The following is a 20,349-nucleotide window of genomic DNA, read 5'->3' as shown; positions in this document are numbered from 1 at the left end:
GCTGAGCTTGCAAAGGAACCCACAGAGGACAAAAAAGGACGACGAACAGTTTGCCGTGAAGTCGAAAAGGAATATCTTGTGGAGACAGGAAGAGTCATCAAACTCAATGACAGCACACTTGCGAATCTGGCAAAAGGTGGTAGGAGGCTTAGTGACTTCAATGCAGAGAAAGGTTGGCTCACCCCAGAGGAGACGGAGAGAGTAATAGAGTATTCTGTCGAGACGGCACGGCGAGGATTCCCACTCAGCCACAAACGACTCAAGGAGCACGTTAATGAAATTCTTCACACTCGACTTGGTGACAAATTTCCCGAGACAGGTGTCGGCAAAAATTGGACAGATCGTTTCATCGAGAAGCATTCAAATAGGCTGGGCACCTACTATGCTCGAGGTCTTGACAGTGCCCGTGGCCGTGCTGTTAATCCAGCCACCAAAAATGCCTATTTCAGTCTTCTGCATGATACATTGTCAACAGGAGATAATGGCAAACCAATCGAGCCTCATTGCATTTGGGCATTTGACGAGTCTGGTTTCCAAGGAGCTGATGAGGGGAAGGAGCGAGTGATAGGAGCGAGTGGTGTCCATACCGTGTACGAGCAGCAAAGTGGGAGCAAGGAGCTGACAACTGTAATTGTCAGCATCTGTGCAGACGGAGAGACTGCACCACCATGTGTTATCTTCAAGGGAAAGGGTTATCGCACAAACTGGTGTCAAGAAAACCCTGCAAATGCATCGTAAGCACCCTCGGCTGTTAACCCTAATAATTCTACTAAAACGGTCCTTTAGCCTTGGATATTCAGCCAAAGGCTGGACTGATGGCGAGCTCGGAGTACTTTGGATCCAACACTTCGACGAACATACTCGAGACAAAGCCAATGGCTCTGCACGGCTTCTCCTTGTTGATGGTCACTCGTCTCACTACACACGTGCTTTCTTAGAATATGCACGCACACATAACATTCACGTCTTGTGTTACCCATCCCACAGCACCCACATCTACCAGGGTCTCGATGTTGTTGTATTCAGCAGACTGAAAGCTTGCTGGGCAGAGGAGAAAGCCCGGTGGCAAAGGGAACGCGGCGAAGAGCTTTCGAAGCAAATTTTTTTAGCTATCTATGGATATGCTCATAACCGTGCACTCACAACAGAACTCGTCAAAGCTGCATTCGAGAAGACAGGGGTCCACCTGTTCAACCCAAATGTTGTCACGGAGGATGTCATGGCACCAAGTCAGGAGACATCATGCCGTGGTCACCTGCCACTCATCCAAACAACACCAGTTCGCCTCGTGTCCCAATTAATTCGCAGGGCAACAGAAGTGTTATCTAGTCCAGCACGAACCGAGTCAGACTCGAACCAAGATTCATTAATTCCACAACCCTTACCTTTGACTCCGTCACATGCAGAGCAGTTTCCGTGGCATGAATCTGCACGAATGACAGTCAATAGCTTGGCTACAACATCCGCAGCATTCCTGTTTACCTTGAGTCCTGTCTGCTCGACATCTCGAGTACCTATGTACATGCCACAGATAGTATCACCGCTGCAGTACAAACGGTACAGAAAAATTTTAGACTGTCCTCCGAAAACCGAGGCGGAGCACGAGCTACAAGTTGCTTTGCGGGAGTCAGAGCAACGCGAGGAGGAAACCAAGCGCCAAATGATTGGCTTACAGGCAGCATCTGTCCTACAGATCCAATACTGTGATCGAGTACGTGGTCAGCTTGCAGCACAAGAAGAAAAAGCAGGGAGGAAGAAGGGTACAAGGCTCATTGGTGATGGCTTACCTCATATGCTCACTGGTGATGTCTTCGTGGCACAGGTTATCACACACGAGAATGCGATGGAGGCAGAAGCTAGAGATAAAGAGATGAGGGCCAAGAGAAGGGCAGAACGTTCTGAAGAACTCGCACATTGGAAGAGAGAGGAGATAGAGCGGAAAGAACGAAACAAAGCAACAAGAGCAAATTTCGAGGCACAGAAGGTTGAGTGGGAGGCAGAGCGAGATTTGGCGAAGTTGGAGAAACGGAGGCCACGGTGGAACAAACCAAAGATGGGAGAGATTGAGAAACCTGTGTCGAGGCCAGAGCGAGTTCAGCCAGAGGTTTATGACAGCGAGCAAGAAGATGATGATGGAGAAGAAGAAGGTTGACGAGCGTGTGTTTTTGTTTAATCTCGCATCAATGTCGCATCATCTTATCATTGCCTTATTGAATTACAAATTTACGGCGCGCTGTGTGATGTGACATCAAAAATTACTAAAACGAGGTGGGTAAAGGACTTGTGAAGTCAAAGATAAGGTTGTTTTCAATGATTTTGCTGCGACACACCAGCATCGTCACCGATAGCTCTAAATTTCGAATCACAGTATTTACATGTATGTTAGAGAATTACTGTCTATTACAATTTTCCAAAAAGAAAGCCAGTGTAAAGTGACATGCATTTCAATTTGTTGTGGGTAAACGACCGGTCCTATACTGTAGGCCGCTCTGGGATTGGGCATGTGACTTGTTGAAAGACCCTCGCCTTGGTCCGCATTTTGTGTTCGATGCTCAACGGTTGTACAAATTTGACGGACAAGACTTTGTACGTTTCTTTGACGAGCCATGGACAGCTAATGCCTTTTGGGATTGTCAAGTATGTATGTGCTACTAAATTTGAATGTTCTAACAATGTAAATGCATGTTTCATAGTCATCCTTGCCGAAGGATGAAGGAAAGCCCTTTGCTTTCATTATATATGCTGATAAGGCAAAGCTCTCCTCATTTGGTCGTCAAAAGGCATATCCCGTCATTGCACGATGTGCGAATTTACCTGTGGGAATATGCAATGGTGAAGGTTTCGGCGGCGGTCGCCTTGTAGGCTGGCTTCCGATTGTATGAGAAATTATTCGATTTGCTGTTGGCTTCTATGCTTATGACTTTTTGTAGGTCGAAGAAGACAGAAAGTATTCCGGGACTCAGTCCTTTGTCAATTTCAAGAATGTCATCTGGCATGAATCATTCAAGCGTCTTCTCAAATCAATTGCGCTGCTCTCGAAAACCGGTTGTTGGGTCATGTGTTGGGATAACATCAAGTGTCTCTTTTACCCGCTTATTCTCATTTTATCAGCTGACTACGAGGAGCAGTAGGTGTATTGCCTTGTCATTATAGTTTTCTAATGGTTATTCTACAGATGTGTTATGGCATTGATACGCGGAACCAAGTGCAAATGTCCTTGTCCCGTTTGTCTCGTTCCTAGAGAAGAGCTTGGGAATGTACTGACATCGTACCCACTGCGAACAAGCGCGTCTGTTCAAGCGACAATCACAGAGGCTCGAAGTTTCAGTCGACAAGAAGACAAAGAAAAGTTATTAATGTCTCAAGGCCTCCGAGACGTAGACGTAAGTTCCTTTCGCTGTATTCTCATTCTCAACTCTAATTGATTCCTTTTAGAATGCATTTTCAGATGTTGCTCACACAGACATCCATTCTGCAGTCTCATTTGACCGCTTACATGTAAATAATGAAGGTAATTTTTCTGACCATTTGTGGACTCAGTTTCAGAAACGCATCAAATCAGTTGGTCGGCAGATACAGTCTGAAATCGATGTACAGTACATTTTTCAACTTCGGGTACAGCAGCTACTGACTTAACAACTGGAATAGCTTTGACTCAATGCCTCGTTGGCGCAACATCAATAATTTTAAGCATGTCATGGACATATCATTTTCTGACGGCTCGAAGTATGAAGATATCTCTAAGGTAAGGTGTTTCATTGTCTCTCACTTGTACTGATTCTGATGGTTCTGTAGCTTATCATATTTGCCGCACATGACGTCATTGACCGAGGCACTCACACACTCCCTTATCTGCTCCTTCGATGCATCCGTGAATACGTGAACATCGACATGTATGCTGCTCTTGAAGTGCACACATCGGAAACCATTGCTGCGGGCTGTCTGGCCATAACGGAGTTCACACAACTATTGGAGGTCAGTTTCTTGTTTGAGTTGTGTTCAAGTTTTACTGACAATCCAAATTATAAGCGATATAGCGCAAAAGATGACTCAGGAAAGAATTGGGCATACCCGAAACGGCATGCATATGCCCACCTGTTCGATGATATTGAAGCAAAGGGTGCTACACAGAATACTAACACCAAGCCAAATGAGAAGTGTCATGGCCCAATCAGACAGATTTATCTTCGGGGGACGAACTTCAAAAATATTGCTGAACAGGTGTGTACTCTCATTTATTCGTGAAGCGGGACAGAATTGCATTGATCTTACACAGGTACTTCGCCTCGACCATTGCTTCCTCATTGCGCATTCAATTCGTTTGGATATTGAGGATTATGATGACCTCATTGTGTCTCAAAAGGACCCTTCGTACTTGAGCGGTGCGGACAATGATGAAGACCTCGACAATGACTTGGACGTCACACTTCATGTTAAGTTGGGTGCAGCAGCAAAACGAGCAAACATTTGCGGCCTTGGAGCAAGAGCATGCAAGCGATAATGCATTCAATCGGTTTCGCATCAAGCTTGCAAACTTTCTGAGTGATTCCCTCCCTGCTCACGGAATACCGCTACCTGGCGGAAAACGAATCAAGTTCATGCCTGATGAAACTGTATGTCATTTTGTTATTTTCTGATTCACGACTAACACATAGAATGCAGGTAACCGAGCATCGCTTCGTAAAGGTCAACTATGAGTCCATTGTGGACTGGCGCACTGCTACAGACTATCTTCGATGTAGTCCCTCATTTCACAACTTCCCTCGATATGACTGTGTCATCCTTCAAACTCAAGCCGGAGTGATATTTGGGCGTTTACTGATGCTTTTCACTTGTGTCGTGGATGGTCAAACTCATCCAGTTGCTCTCGTTCATCCATATGATGCTCTGGTTGGACAACGCTCTCTCAAAGATAAACACTTTCAGTTCTGGCGTATTCGTCAAAGACCGAGGATCTCATCCAAATTTTTTTCAGTTCACTCAATCATCCGTGGCGCAGCACTTGCAGAAGATCATATCATCCAGGGTGATTACCTGGTTATTGACACAATTGACACTGACATGTTCTTGCGCATGAAGGTGCACAAGTCTGCCGGTCATGTGGAATGAAGAACTGGCATTGTCTTGTCTTATATCTCCATCATGCTCACTCTCTGCTCGCTTGACTCTCAATTCTTGTATCCCCCATCATGCTCGCCTTTCGCTCACCCATCACACTCACCTTTTGCTCGTTTGACTCTCAATCCTTCCACCTCAGTCATACTCACCTTCTTGGCTACCATCTCAGTCATGCTCACCTTTTGCTCGTTTGACTCTCAATCCTTCCTTCTCGGTCATGCTCACCTTCTTGGCTACCATCACAAAACATGCTCACCTTTTGCTCGTTCGACTCTCAATCCTTCCACCTCGGTCATACTCACCTTCTTGGCTACCATCTTGGTCATGCTCACCTTTTGCTTGTTCGACTCTCAATCCTTCCTTCTTGGCCATGCTCACCTTCTTGGCTACCATCACAAAACATGCTGAGACACTTTCCGGATTGGATATCACAGCCGCTGGCTGCTCACACTCGCCGTGAGGAAGCCCATGTGTTCATTGGTGTCAACATAAGGTAATGATTACACTCTCGGTTGTGCCATGTAAGTGAACCACGCATGATTTTACCTGTTATCATTGGATTGACTTAGTCTATTCAGGGCCTAATTACCTTGTCACCAACATGAGGCATCGCCTAATCCCTTATATCAGGCACCTCGAACAACTTTTTTTCGTTGCCTTTCCTTTCATCAAACTGCTCTGGTCATTTCTGCAATCACAATGCCACCATCGAGCACCATATCCCTCGCTGATCTCGAACAGGTATGCGTAGGCTCCATCACTGTTGCTTATGTCTGAATCTTCAAACTTTTATTTCAGGCATTGCGAGAAACACAGCTCGAGTTGCAAGAACTCAAGGACGTCAATAAGGAGTTGACGGAGGAGAACAAGATCCTCAAGGCAAACCAGCTGAAGCGGAAGAAGAAGGGTCAGAATGCCTCCGAGGAGCACATGGCCTTCGATGAAGAAATCCGCTTATGTGGTCGCAAATATGGTGCCTGCTACTGAAATGTTTGCACCAGACAGGCAACTTCTTCAGCCTCCCAATCCTGCATTTGCTCCACCTCTCAACAAATCATCACGCTATGAAACGCAGGCCTCAGCGGAGTCAGCCTTGCTCGCAGAGCTATTCAGTTTACTCCCATCGCACATCCACCCTCTGGTTGCGGATAATCACTTCGCGGATGTTGTAAGTAATGTCTTTATTTCATTGATTATTGCTGATAGTACTTTAGTTTGAGGATGCAATGAACAGTAGCCGTGCATCCGAAATCAAGAAACTGCGCTCCAAAGTTGGGCTTATCTTTGGTCTCTCTGAACAGTATTTCGCTGATATAGTGTATGACCGAGCAAGTGTACCTGAGATCCAGGGTCTCCTCGGTACCTCTACATCCCAGCGTATGCCCAAGCCTTTTCCACCCATCCTTTTCCCGAATCTCGTCGAAGATCCCTCGCTGAAAACGGTCTTTGGAAATTGGGAACCCTTCGGCAAGGTGTGTGATTGTGTCTCTTAATTTAATACTTATATTTATCATATAATATGTCTTACCCGTCGTGTTTTCAGGCTATCCGGATTCTGCTGTGGGGTGAGAACGGCTTGACTGCGCTACGAGCAGGAGGACCTCCGCGAAATGGTAATAGGTGGGAGGTGACATCTTTTACACCCGGTTTGTTGGCGTGGGTGGGTGTAGTTGTGAGTTTTTGTGTGTCGGAAGAGTCTTGCCTGATGTGTTTTTGTCAGGTTGTTTTTCTACTGAGTGCTGACAAGGAATTTCGCTATTCCAGCAAGGGCGAGATGACGAAGATCCAGTACAGCTATATGTTCACCTCATATAAGAAGATTCTTGTCAAGAACTGGAACACGGAGTACACACGCGACATTGTGAAGAAGCTGAATAATTATGTCTTCTCCAGAGGTTCGAGAACAACTAACTCAATGTCAGATGAAGAGGATTTCACTGCGGCTATGGATCGTGCCTTAGCAGGTGTGACTGAAGGCGAGGTGCGCACTGCGCAGCCTGAACCACTTACAGAGGACATTATGGATGAGACGGTTGCTGATGCCGAGGCTAACAGGGAGAGACCAAGACCTAGTAGTCCTCTTACATCTGAGCCCAATGATGAGGATGAAGTTAGTAACATTGTTACAGCACCTGCAGCTGCGAGAGGCCGTTGAGGAGGCAGAGTGTTACGACTTGGATGGTATCTGTTGGCGACGCTCAAACAGAGCTTGTGTCGTCAACGGTCTGTGGACTGTCCTTGGGCTAGCCCAAGGTTAGGGGTCGTACTTGGCGGGTCTTCGGCAAGTACGATTTAACGCCTATGTCCAAATCGGGTAGCTTATGTCACGCGGGTGCGAGACGATAAGCTATATCGGCCTAGGCTTACGACACCCGAAGGTTAATCGTAAGGATCGTCGTTAATTAGAAGGACAGAAGTCCGACTAGTTAACAGGGGCTTTGCTCGTCGACGAAGTCGATGAGTAAAGGTCGAGACTATAGGCTTATCCGCGATGAGCAGATAAGAAGATAGAATATAGACTGCTGGCGAGGCAGAAAGGATCACTCTGGTGAGAGTAGGAGGTCAAGAACCAAGTAGATTCAAGTTAAGGAATATGGTACATGGTAGCGAGTTTATATAGAGGACAGGAGACATATTAGTGGATGATAACTCATACTACCGGGAGAGGCAATCGATAAAGGGTATGACTATAACAGGAAGGCACATTCGGTTGAGGTAGAACGTGCTAGATAAGAAAGTGAGTCAAAGATCGAAATAAGAGGTGAAACGCACAGGAGCACGATCGTGCAGCTGCGGATCTAAGTATAAGTCGCATGTGCGACTGCGTACTGAGTCAGAGATCAAGAAAGGGAATAGGGTAAAGGGGATGCATCATGCATCATATCATAGGTTACCGTCCAGACGGTAAAGGCAAGGGGACTGTCCACAGGATCAGTCAGGTGGTGAAACGGAGCATGGGTATGCTTCGTCAGCGAAAGGATCCGGCCAGATGTACTGGCTTTGCTGAAGCGACAGGTAGAGGGCGAAAGGAAATGCGAGGATGACGAGGATGACAAGGGTAAGGTCGGGGTAAGGGTATGATGCGAGGGCCGATACGAGGAGGATTAGGAGAAAAATAGTAGGGGCCCAAGCAGTCTAGATGTTCTTGTAACACAGAGCAGCCAGACGTGTTGTATCTAACACTAGTACCCGTACTACCCGCAATGCTCGCACCACTACTTAGGCTTGACTACATATGTATAATATAAGACCAGATGAGACACGCTTGAGTGGATTATCTAGAAAGACTTGACCACAGCATTGAAGGAGTTTACTTTGGTTAATTTGAAGCTGAAGGTAAATTTGGAGGCTTGCGTGGATACGTGTTCTGAGATTGAGCTGGATAAACGGGGAATTACTGGGGAGCACATCATGACTCCTTTGAGGACTGCGTCGTGTCTTCGAAGTATTGATATGAAAGCTGTAGAGTGGTCCTCTAATAGAGTTGGGGTTCCCATATAATAAAGCCCTCGTAGTCTAATGGTTTTGATTACGGACCGTATCTAATGTTACTATAGAGTATATAGTCTAAGTCCCTAGTTCGAATCAACCTAAGTGCAAGTAATAAACAAGTGTATTAGTAAGATAATTAGATAATAGTAAATACATAGATAGTTGGTAAATCGTAGATAGTAGACAACATAGACAGTAGATAAATCATAGACAGTAGATAAAAATAAGCAATAGATAATAATAGATGGCGAGATCATGATAGGATAATGACGATGGCCAGCCAGGGTACATAAATGGAATTCCCACGGATTGTAAGTTTATTTTAATGCCATTATAATAATACAAAATTTAATGTTACAATGGGCATTGGCATGGTCATTGGCGCCACATTGCCATCGGCACCTGTCGGCATTTCAAAACGGGGCTTACATTACTTTCCCATTGCCACGGGTGGGTTGTCATTGCGGCATTAGAATGCATTACAAGGCATTAAAATGAAACTCAGAAATTTCCGACATCATTGTTGATGTTTGCCATGCTCGAAACGCATGTCAATTGGCAGCTGCTCATCTGTGTACTGTGCTGAATATAATGCTGTATACCAACACCCAAATCTGCAACTGATGAACCGTGAAATATGGCAAAAGCTGAACAATGTACTGCGGTGCTTCGAGGTCAACAACATGACCATCTCAGAGTTCATAGAACAACTTCTGCAAATATGTAGTACATGTTGTGGCAGTGTGGCAGATGCTACATGAAACACAACATGCGGAGGTACTAGCCAACAAAGTCGACCAAGCTCAGCATAGGAGGGGCGAAAGTCACCACCCCATTGGCTGACACAATGCGCCTCGTCAAAGGTAATGCTGAAAAGTTTGTTGACAAATTGTGGTGTCTTCCACAAGGTATTGAAGTGACGGTCCAACAATATTATCTCGGGGCTGATGATTACAACATGAAACTTCCAAGTGGCAATATCCTGTTTGATGTGTAAAGGTAAGTCAGAATATTCAAGTTCTGATTTATATCTCACCTTGAATGTTGCATCTGTTGCTGTTGTGGCAGAAAGATTCACCACAGGGATCTGGACTTGTTGTAACTCTGTGACATTTTTTTCTCCAAGAATGGTGAGTGGAGTGATCAGAATAGTGATGCCACTGTTGTTGAACAAGAGAGGTATCCAGAATGTGAGTGTTTTTCCAGACCCTGTAGGTGACAAAGTGATGATGTCTCTCTGTTTCAGCTGTGCTTGAGCAGACTGCACTTGCCAATTACAAGGTACGAAGCCAAAACATTCTTGGACCATGGTGCACATAGTGGCTATTGACGGTATGTCATAGTTTAGGGGGCGAAGCCATCACTGACGTGGCAGTTGTCATGAGTACCTTTAACAAACCACTATTCTTTCCTAAATCTTCCTAAACGCCAATACACAGTGCCTAAGTCAAACCCTAACCCTACCCCAAAAGCGTCTACCAGTTCAGAAATTCCTTTAGCGCCCACGACACGTGTCTTCGATGTGACTGATGAAGAAGACAAGTTCTTTGATTGTGAATAGATTAGATTAGATACGATAAGATAAGATATGGTCACGTGATACTTCTTTAATATTCTACAATGTTCTATGGTACGATTCCCCTTTCCTTTTTATGATTGGCTAGTAGTTGTATCTCAGTTTCAATCTCCGTTTCAATAGTTGTATATAGGTAGCACATCTTGGTCAATAGTTCTTTAGTTCAAACCTCTTGTATCTACAACTGTAGCAATCCAAGACGTCCTTGCTCATTATCCTCATTTGAGTCCTAGTCTCTGCCCTAGCGTTTATTCGTTATTGGGTTGTGACAGCAGTACTGCGCAAATGAAAGATAGCTGTGGCGGTTACGAAAAGGTTCAGCCGCACACGGGTACAATCAAAGGACTAGAACACTCCAGACTCAGCTAACGTCAGTAGCCGAGGACCGTATGTTCAAGTGTATGTTTATTTTCTTGTTATTTGTTATTCTATTTTATCACAGACTCTGTACACTACCTAGTATATAATATCGCGCATTTGTACGAAGTCCCCAGATTTCTTTCGATCAGAACTAGGCTTGTATCTGGTTAACATTGCAAAGGAACTCTTCAGTTATTGTTGTGCCGTCATCTAAAGTTTGAAAGGACTTCTACCTGCCATCATATATTTTTTAACCTTCAACAATCCTATCTTGACTCGTTTCCAAAAAAAAAAAAAAAAAAAAAAAAACCCTCGCTTCTTTTGTCACTACCACTGACTGGTTTGGCCCACCACGTCTTTGAACCGTGATGATAAAAAAACCCACCACATCCACAATGACATATCCGCTTTGCTCGCGCATGCGCGCTAGAGCTAGTTCGGTTTCTACCCCTGCAAGTGAAAAAAACAGACCGGTGAGAGATGTATTTGGACAGTTAGTTGTTGACCTACTATCTAGCGCCCACGCCCAAGGGAAAGCGGCGGGCCTGATGGCCCTGCCCAAACCTCTTGAAGAATCCCCCCTGACCTCGCTGGTGAGTTCTCGGAGGGCTCCGGAAAACAATGATTCCTCCGCACTGAAACCTGTCCACTCGTATAGCGACGTGGTCCGTGTGAGTAGCCCTGTTAAAGACCCTAAGGTCGAACAGGAGAGTACCTTAGCATTGAATACAGCTACAAACATTAATGTACGGGATCAAGGGGATACGGCCCTTGAAAAGATGGCTGAAAATATTACCTTCCGCACTGCAAATGAAAACAGTGGGATCACTAGTGAAAGTGATGACGGTGACGACCGTCCTTGGATCACGGTGGGCTGAAAGCACCTCCGTGGTGGTAATATTTATGAGCAGCAGGCCAAGACACCTGAAGGGCTCACCAGTGAACAGATTGAAACAGTAAATAAAGCCAAAAGCAAGCTCACTGAGAAAGAACGCCTCTCGATAGAGAGGTGAGAAATGAATGTCAGCAGGTGAGAGATTTCCCACCCCACAGTGGGATCAGACCCGAGAGGTGAAGGAACCTCGAAGGGGAAGGGCATGGATCCTGCCAATTGGGGGGCGCTGACAGATGACGAGGACATAAACCTTGAAGAGCAATGGGCAGCTCTAGAATCCTACCGTAAGGCTAAGGAAGTTGCTGAGAGATCGGATCACTATACATCCTTGGAAGAAAACGAGGGGAGCCGGCTGGGAGATGGGGTTCGAAACTCCTTGATGTTGCAGGACATCTTCGAGCAAGCTGCCAGAGAGCGGCGGGCTGTGGAGGCGGCCATTCAGAGAGCCGAAACCCGTCTCCACAAAGAATATGAAGAAAAATTGAAAGAAGCGCTTGCACGCCCCCAGTCGTTCACTAAGCGGACCAGAATCCAGGACCCGCCGGAGATGGTGGATGACCCTGTGAACAGACTGGTCAGTAAGGTTGTAAACCCGGAGACTAGCAAAAAAAGAACAGTGTCGTACACCTAAGGCAATGGAACCCGTGCATCAGGTTGCCCCAGACTCATATATCAGACAAGCACTAGGTCGATTAAAAAAAAATTGGGGACGGGACAGGGATTATGACTCACCATCCAGCTCAGACACTAGCTCATTAGACTCGTCCAGTTCATCTGAGGCGTCCAGTACGAGTGAGGACCGGGCTCCTCGAAAGGGTCGCACTAAAACCTCCAAAAAGTGTTCGAAGGGTAAACGAACCACCCTGAAACCAATAGCACCTACCACATATGATGGAGTGGTAGATTCACAGGCCTTCCATCGGTTCATAACCAAAGGAACGGCCTATGTTAACGATGGACAGGTTAAGCCTAAAAAGAGGGTGTTCGTGTTATCACACTTCCTGAAAGGAAAGGCCCATGAGTTCTATATACGAGAGGTATCGGGAGACCCCTACCAGTGGAGACTCAAGGAGTTTTTCACTGAAATGTTCAACTACTGCTTCCCTATCAACTTTCAAATGAAGCAGCAAGAGAAGCTGAAAAGGTGCTTTCAGAATGACAAGTCAGTATGGGACTATGTGTACGAACTCAATGAATTGTGGAATATGATCGGCAATGTCGAAGATCGAGACAGGGTGTCCCGGTTATGGACAGGTCTGTCGACCGAGATTCAATGCAAACTCTGGAAGAAAGAATTGAATCCAGAAGTATCTACCTTTAAGGAGGTCCAGGCGGCAGCTGAGATCATTGAAATCGCTCACTCAGTCCCTTTGGGAAGGGAAAAACGGTCCAACCAAAAGGACAGATCAACCACCATTGAGGTTTCCAGTGCCACGACAGTGGGGTGTGCGTCCAAGGGACGCAGGGATAAATCCTTCCCTTGAAGGAGACAGGACCGCTGTCCCTATCAACATGATAAGGCAAAGGAACCAAAGGGCCTGGGCAGACCAAAGAACACGGGCAGAACCCAGACAAACCACAGCATTAGTCCGGAGGAAAGGGAGCGCCATAGAACTGATGGCCGGTGTTTTATCTGTGGGGAAATCGGCCACATCTCATGACAGTGTTTGAAGAACACACACCTTAAATCGGACTCGCCAGGCAAACCACCAGGGATACCCAGCTTCAGGATACACATTGATCCCAGTGACGAGGAACGAATGCATCGATTGATGGAGGTATCAGAACCGCCGGATGATCTGTTTGTAGGGTCAGTAGGGCTTTACATGGAAGATGGGCTTCACCGGCCGTTAAGCGGTCCTGACAGCGAGTATCTTGAGGGTTGCAATGGCCTTGACGAAAGTGCCTCCATTCCTAGTCAAAGGTTCAGAGACCCGATTGGTCGTCGGGTGTTACGACTTGGATGGTATCTGTTGGTGACGCTCAAACAGAGCGTGTGTCGTCAACGGTCAAGGACGTCCTTGGGCTAGCCCAAGGTTAGGGGTCTTACTTGGCGAGGCTTCAGCAAGTAAGATTTGACGCCTATGTCCAAATCGGGTAGCTTATGTCAAGCGGGTGCGAGACGATAAGCTATATCGGCCTAGGCTTACGACACCTGAAGGTTAATCGTAAGATCGTCGTTAATTAGAAGGACAGAAGTCCGACTAGTTAACAGGGGCTTTGCTTGTCGACGAAGTCGATGAGTAAAGATCGAGACTATAGGCTTATCCGCGAGGAGCAGATAAGAAGATAGAATATAGACTGCTGGCGAGGCAGAAAGGATCACTCTGGTGAGAGTAGGAGGTCAAGAACCAAGTAGATTCAAGTTAGGGAATATAGTACATGGTAGCGAGTTTATATAGAGGACAGGAGAAGTATTAGTGGATGATAACTCGTACTACCAAGAGAAGCAATCGGTAAAGGGCATAACCATAAAAGGGAAGCACGTTCGCGTTGAGACACGGGCGAGGCAGAATGTGCTAGATAAGAAAGTGAGTCAAAGGTCGAAATAAGAAGTGAAACGCGCAGGAGCACGATCGTGCAACTGCAGAGCTAAATATAAGTAACATGTGTGACTGCGCACTGAGTCAGAGATCAAGAAAGGGAACTGGGCAAAGAGGATGCGTCGTGCATCATATCATAGGTTACCGTCCAGACGGTAAGGGTAAGGGGACTGTCCACAGGATCAGTCAGGTGGTGGAACGGAGCATGGATATGCTTCGTCAGTGAACAGATCCGGCCAGATGTACTGGCTCTGCTGAAGCGACAGATAGAGAGCGAAGGGGAATGCGAGGATGACGAGGATAACAAGGGTGAGGTCGGGGTAAGGGTATGATGCGAGGGCTGATACCAGAAGGATGAGGAGAAAAATGGTAGGGGCCCAAGCATCTAGATGTTCTTGTAACATCGGGTAGAAGACTTACTATGAGGTGTAAAATACCCGGGGGATGGGTGTAACCAATCTGAGACAACCTGGGATGACCCAGATCAATTCCATGTCTACCAGGTAGAGTTCGAATGATACTATGTAAGGGATTACCATCGCCCAAGCCCGCGGGTAGGCGCAATGACAATATCCTTGACCAACCTGGAAAGACCCGAATATAGGGTGGACCGGGCATACTGGATCCACCTAGGAAGGGAACAGTGGACTAAGAACTCTGTAGGCCAACTGGCACGGAAAGAACAAAGATGTACCGATAAAAGGCCTCCCATGGGATGGCCCATCGAGGAGCGCCTTGAATGGTGGCTGGAGGAGTACATGAGCCCACCCGAAGAGAGTTGGGGCCCAATGACCGCTACACGATTCTCCTGCAAACAGATCAGTGATCAGGAGTATGAGGTCAGAGACCAGGCACTGGCAATTGTGGGGTGGGTGTCCTGATCAACAGTGAGGACTTGGGACTGGCATCCTATATGATGGTATCAGTGTCAACTGCGGAGGGCTTCACTGCAGTTGCACCTGGAACGAGGCAGTGGTCTGTATGATGGGCTTTCCGCCCTTTTCACTGAGCCAGAGAAGGTTCGGCTGAGTGCACAGACTGAACTGGATGGTGCACTTGGCATAGACAAGCAGAACGAGACCTGGGATGATCCATCAGAGATCCTGGTGTGCGGGGTACAAGTACCTCGAGACACTTACCCTGCCCTACAGCGCAACACCTCAGTCACAAAGGACTTTCAGCGCACGATCCCTAAGCCGGTGGTGGTGGTGGTCCACGTAAATGGGCGGCCTGCCCAAGCACTGCTGGACACAGGATCACTGGCTGACTTCATATCATTAACCACGGTCGAGCAACTTAAGTGTAAACTCACCGTATTGGCAAAACCACTGACCATTCAATTGGCCGTGCAAGGCTCAAGATCCAAGGTTAATTATGGCACAGAGGTCCGATTTCAGTACCAAGGGACCGACTATCATTGATACTTTGATGTGATCAATCTACAGAATTATGACCTGATATTGGGGACCCCATTCTTATATCAGCATAGTGTTACCATTGGACTTAACGTACCTTGGGTCATACTTGGTAGTATTGAGCCCCTCCCGCTGAAGGGTAGCGGGGTCACCACACTTGAATCTAGGGCCATGGAGGTGCTGGAGGACAAGGTGGAGCAGACTAGGAGGTATTTGATTGAGTTAGTGAAACCACTGTGTGCAAAGGCCGCTGTCTTAATAACTGAGGGTCTTATATAAAGTCGTGTAAATGTAATGACACCACAATTATACTTTGGATAAGACTGCTTGCCAGTCCTCGATTAACATGGTCTACGACTTTTCCTATTTCGTGGTAGATAACGTGTGAGTTCTTGGGAGGCTCGCTAAACTAATCTTTTATTAAGATCAACCTAGCCGGAGCTTTACTTTTCTTTATTGAAACTCAAATCTCTTATCTAGGAATAAGCTTCTAGACATGTAATTCGGTTTCTGGAATGTATTTGCCTAGGAAATCTCCTTCTAGGCTCTGGACTTGGATACTGGAACTAGTGAGACGTGGTCTCAAATATACGAAATATGACCAAGATCACTTGGTCTATGGACACCTGACTGTGAGACAATGGTCTCAAATATACGATATATGTTCAAGATCACTTGAACAAAGGGGACTATAACTTGACCAAGATCGCTTGGTCTATGGGACAACTAGTGAGACGTGGTCTCAACAATATGATAGATGACTAAGATCGCTTAGTCAAAGGGCACAGAGCAATGAGACAAAGGGGTCTCAAAGACAATATATGTGACCAAGAACACTTGGTCTATAGCACTAAATAAGTTTCTAAGGTAAGAAACTTATAATCTCAAGGGAATTCTTTTCCCTGCACTTGTCTCACTTCAAAGGGACTAACTTTGCAAGTGAAATATCTGAGAGGCAGATTGTTACAAATGGGAGATCATCTTTTTTGGGGGGGAGAATGGGCTCTCCTTATATACATTTTGTGTGGGAAAGTAACCTAGGTTCACAAACAATAAAAAATAAGGAGGACCAATCAAAATATTGGGTCAAACCCAATAAAAGAATAAAATACAAGTGAAAGATGGAGCTATGACATCATTGTGGAGCAGAACATTCTGGAATGTGGAGTAATGACATCATAATGACATCAAGAGTGACATCATTGTGGAGCAAAAGATTCCAGAACCTTCCATGAGTGAGTCAGAGTGAGTCATTGTGGAGCAGAATATTCTAGAAGGAAATGACATCATGGATGATGTCATTGTGGAGTAGAATAATCTAGAGCTTGATGACATAATATCTTTCAACAGAATACCTGCAGGAGTATCTGTGGAGTCTTATGACATCATAATGACATCATACCCTATGGGTACAATTTTATGAAGTGTCAGGTGAGTCAAAGCATCCTAATGAAAAAGTAGAGTAAAGAAACACTAGAGAAAAGTAGGTAGCAAAAATAAGACAGTTGGCAGGAATTGAAATGCAGTCAAAATAATACAGTTGGCAGGAATTAAAACACGGTCTTTTTGGATAGGTTTTTTATAGGCTTTGTACTTTTCTCTATGGTTTTCTCTAGCCAAAGTGAATAAGCCAAAGGCAAGGTTATACCTTAACCTTCATTTCTCTTCTCACATCAACTAGGTCTAAATGTGATTCCCATCTCACATTAGACTTTTTCTGTCAAAACGTATTCAGATCATGAAACTTGGGGAAAACTGGAAATATGAACCATGGTTTGAAACCAAGGTATGGGTTGACTAGTCTGAGGACTAAGCTAACAGACTTTATCTTTTGAGGGTCACCTAGTATTCATGTCCATGCATGATTCCCACATCATGCAGGACACCACGGACACTAGCTTACCTCCACTACAGGCCATAAATCATACCATCCTGCTCATTGACGAAGGGAAGATCTATCCCTGGCGCCCATCGCACTGTCCTGAACTGATGAGACCACAATGGGCGGAAAAGCGCAGAGCTCACCTGGCCTCTGGTCGATGGGAGATGACGAGTGCCGGGAATACTGTTCCCATGCTCTTCATACGCAAACCTGGGATGGACCGGTTGCAGACGGTGATTGACCTTCATGAGCAAAATAAAAATACGCGTAAGCTGACCTCTCCTTTGCTGAACATGGATGGCATATTGCGCCAGGTGACGAGAAAACCATATTGGTCCCTGATGGATGGGCAGGACGCCTATGAACAAATCAGGGTGATACCGGAACATGTGCCGCGCATGGCCATGACTACCCCAGATGGAAACATGGTTAGTCACGTCTTGCAGCAAGGGGATTGCAATGCCCCCACAACTTACCAGGCAGTAATGAACTACCTCTTTGGGGAATACATTGGTATATTTATGGATGTCTACCTGGACGATATCATCATCTACTCGGACACCTTAGAAGAGCACACTGATCACGTACAAAAGATCGTAAGGATTTTGGAATGCAAGCAGCTGTTCTTAAGTGAGAAGAAGCTTAAGTTCTTGCAGCCGGAAATGAGAATACTGGGGCGCATGGTAAATAACAGCAGAATCCGCATGGACCCTGATAAAGTCGACCATGTGCTGAAATGGAAGCCACCTACCAACAGAGACCTCTGCTGGGGCTTCATAGGCGCCGTGTGGTATCTTGCAGATGATATCCATAAGGTCAGGATCCCTCTGGGTGTCCTATCGGTGGTGTGTGGGGACACGGTGCCCTTCCGCTGGGGTGACACGGAGCAGCAAGCCTTCGAGGAAGTTAAGTGATACATTGAGGTGTGCTCAACGCACAGTAGGGTTCCACTTACCTATGGCCCAGGACAAGAGCAGGTCTGGATGATGACCGACACCTGCCCAACGGGCATTGGTGGGGTCATAGTGCAGGGCAGCGAGTGGCAAGAGGCAAAGGTAGCAGCCTTCTATTCTGCCAAACTCAGTGCTGCGCAGCGGAATTATCCTGTCCATGAGCAGGAATTGTTAGCAGGGGTCGAGACCATGATCCAGCATAGGGATATCTTACAGGGGTGCCCTTTCAAGTGGCTGACAGACCACAAGAGCCTCATCCATATCTTGAATCAAAAGAACCTGTCTGGACAACAGGCACACTGGATGGAAAAGATCAGGGAGTTTGACTTCACCATGGAATATGTACCAGGGGCACATAATGTACTGCCTGACGCATTGTCCCGGATGTATGATTTTGATGCACCAGGCACTATCCAGGCAGTGAGTGAATATGCGGCGCATGATGATTATGCACCGCCCACCAACGTATCTGACCTGGTAAGCATGCCTGTCCTGGTTGGGGACGAGGCACGGGCCACCACTTCAAGGCATAGCTCTAGACTCGCGGCGCAGGTGGCTGGCGCACAGGCCGAGCCTGGACCGGCGGCACCAAAAAAGAGGGCCTCACCATCTGCTAACTGGGCTGCTGAGAAGGCCTGGGATAGGGCAACTTGGGATGCCCTGGAGGTAGTGGCGGATGCCCTGGACCGGCCTCTGGTGACAAAGGCCAAGCACCTCCCTCTGGTGCGGGCACGGCGACAACAGGTGGCACCAGCAGAGACCGGTCGACCTGAGATGAGTGCCGAGTTCGCATGGAGGATGTGGGACTGATTCATGTTGCGTGGTCCTCATCCGAGCACAGAAGACACTGCCACGAATGGAGGGGAGGAAACAGAACAACCTGCAAACTTCAGAGGAACAAACAGAGAGGGTCACTGACACGAACCCAGAAAGGCAGCAAATTCCTGTAACATACCCACATGAGATTGGCCTACTGGATGAAATGCGACACCAGTACAGCAAGGACACCATGTTTAAAAAGGTGTTGGAGTCTCCTAAAGATTATAGGAACTTTGAAATAAGGGACGGTCTGATCAGCATCAAACTGAAAGACCAAACAGCATTGTGCGTACCCGACATAAAAATTGGAGAAAGACGCCTCATAGAGACCCTGATTGACCAAGCACACTCATTATTAGCACACCTCGGGGCAGATAAAACACTGTTGTACCTGAGGGAGCACATCTGGTGGACGACTATGGTCCGAGACGTACAAGTGTTCTGCCGTTCCTGCCAAACATGTCAGTGCAGTAAACCTTCTAATCAAAGGCCCTATGGAATGCTGAACTCACTTTCAGTACCCTCTCAACCATGGGAGGCAATTGGTGTTGACTTCATGGGTCCACTACCTCCATCCAAGGATTGAAACGGGGAGTACGACTCAATCACTGTGATCATTGACCTGTTAACTGCAATGGTGCACTTAGTCCCGAGCAGAACAACATACACGGCCAAGGAAATTGCCAAACTCATGTTTGCCGAGGTCTATAAATATCACGGGATACCTAAAGCTATCATTAGCAATTGAGACGTCCTGTTCACCAGCAACTTTTGGACCCACCTGAACAAACTCATCGGGGTCCAGCTGAAAATGTCCAGCGCGTACCACCCACAGATGGATGGCGCCACTGAGTGGGCCAACCGAACAATAGGGCAAATGCTTAGGTCCTGCATAGGACTCAACCAGCGGGACTGGGTGTCTAGGCTACCTGCAATAGAGTTTGCTATTAATTTGGCCAAGTCCGAGTCAACGGACACCTCACCTTTCCTAGCCAATGGCCGAATGCCCAGGGCGATGGTATGGGAGACCGCTGGACCAGGCAAGTACCCAGGTGTGCGAGCCTTCGCCCAGAAAATGAAAACTGCTGTCATGGCGGCTCATGACGCAGTACTTGGGGCTCGGGTTAAGCAGACCTTTGACGCTAATAAACGTCGCCAAGCATGCCCACTAGTAAAGGACAACTTAGTGTATGTGTCAACAAAAAACATCTCCTTACCCAAGGGTACGTCCAGGAAGCTGGCACCCAAATTCATAGGACCTTATAAGATAATTGAGGACTATGGTAACAACTCCTA

General features: G+C 46.6%; 6 protein-coding genes across 6 annotated transcripts; 5 read left to right on the top strand and 1 right to left on the bottom strand.

Annotated features, from left to right (window-relative positions):
- Window positions 1-1,435: 1,435 nt before the first annotated feature.
- EDB93DRAFT_1080163 (uncharacterized protein) lies at window positions 1,436-2,152 on the top strand (the record flags this gene model as incomplete). The annotated part of the gene is made up of 1 exon (XM_041445512.1): window positions 1,436-2,152. One exon carries the CDS (start codon window positions 1,436-1,438, stop codon window positions 2,150-2,152), a length of 717 nt encoding a protein of 238 aa, XP_041310549.1.
- A 465-nt stretch (window positions 2,153-2,617) lies between these two features.
- EDB93DRAFT_1262085 (uncharacterized protein) lies at window positions 2,618-5,109 on the top strand (the record flags this gene model as incomplete). Its single annotated transcript, XM_041454192.1, has 12 exons — window positions 2,618-2,641; window positions 2,694-2,876; window positions 2,931-3,127; window positions 3,176-3,383; window positions 3,436-3,498; window positions 3,541-3,596; window positions 3,649-3,745; window positions 3,796-3,975; window positions 4,030-4,221; window positions 4,277-4,371; window positions 4,439-4,613; window positions 4,663-5,109. 12 exons carry the CDS (start codon window positions 2,618-2,620, stop codon window positions 5,107-5,109), a joined length of 1,917 nt encoding a protein of 638 aa, XP_041310548.1.
- A 708-nt stretch (window positions 5,110-5,817) lies between these two features.
- Window positions 5,818-7,273, top strand: EDB93DRAFT_1247438 (uncharacterized protein; the record flags this gene model as incomplete). Its single annotated transcript, XM_041452589.1, has 6 exons — window positions 5,818-5,859; window positions 5,917-6,091; window positions 6,120-6,286; window positions 6,333-6,590; window positions 6,662-6,790; window positions 6,839-7,273. The coding sequence occupies 6 exons, from the start codon at window positions 5,818-5,820 to the stop codon at window positions 7,271-7,273; spliced, it is 1,206 nt and encodes a 401-aa protein (XP_041310547.1).
- Window positions 7,274-9,127: 1,854 nt separating this feature from the next.
- EDB93DRAFT_1080003 (P-loop containing nucleoside triphosphate hydrolase protein) lies at window positions 9,128-9,946 on the bottom strand (the record flags this gene model as incomplete). Its single annotated transcript, XM_041445500.1, has 2 exons — window positions 9,128-9,592; window positions 9,647-9,946. Coding segments are annotated over 2 exons (765 nt in total), but the record flags the coding sequence as incomplete, so codon positions are not given.
- Window positions 9,947-11,094: 1,148 nt separating this feature from the next.
- EDB93DRAFT_1101579 (uncharacterized protein) lies at window positions 11,095-11,424 on the top strand (the record flags this gene model as incomplete). The annotated part of the gene is made up of 1 exon (XM_041447113.1): window positions 11,095-11,424. The coding sequence occupies one exon, from the start codon at window positions 11,095-11,097 to the stop codon at window positions 11,422-11,424; it is 330 nt and encodes a 109-aa protein (XP_041310545.1).
- Window positions 11,425-14,547: 3,123 nt separating this feature from the next.
- EDB93DRAFT_1101577 (uncharacterized protein) lies at window positions 14,548-15,605 on the top strand (the record flags this gene model as incomplete). Its single annotated transcript, XM_041447112.1, has 4 exons — window positions 14,548-14,856; window positions 14,911-15,369; window positions 15,430-15,546; window positions 15,567-15,605. The coding sequence occupies 4 exons, from the start codon at window positions 14,548-14,550 to the stop codon at window positions 15,603-15,605; spliced, it is 924 nt and encodes a 307-aa protein (XP_041310544.1).
- Between the last annotated feature and the right edge of the window lie 4,744 nt (window positions 15,606-20,349).

This window comes from Suillus bovinus (assembly GCF_016758785.1).
Source record: "Suillus bovinus strain UH-Sbo-P2 chromosome Unknown EDB93scaffold_10, whole genome shotgun sequence".
NCBI lineage: Eukaryota > Fungi > Basidiomycota > Agaricomycetes > Boletales > Suillaceae > Suillus > Suillus bovinus.
This window is presented reverse-complemented; position numbering and strand designations above follow the sequence as displayed.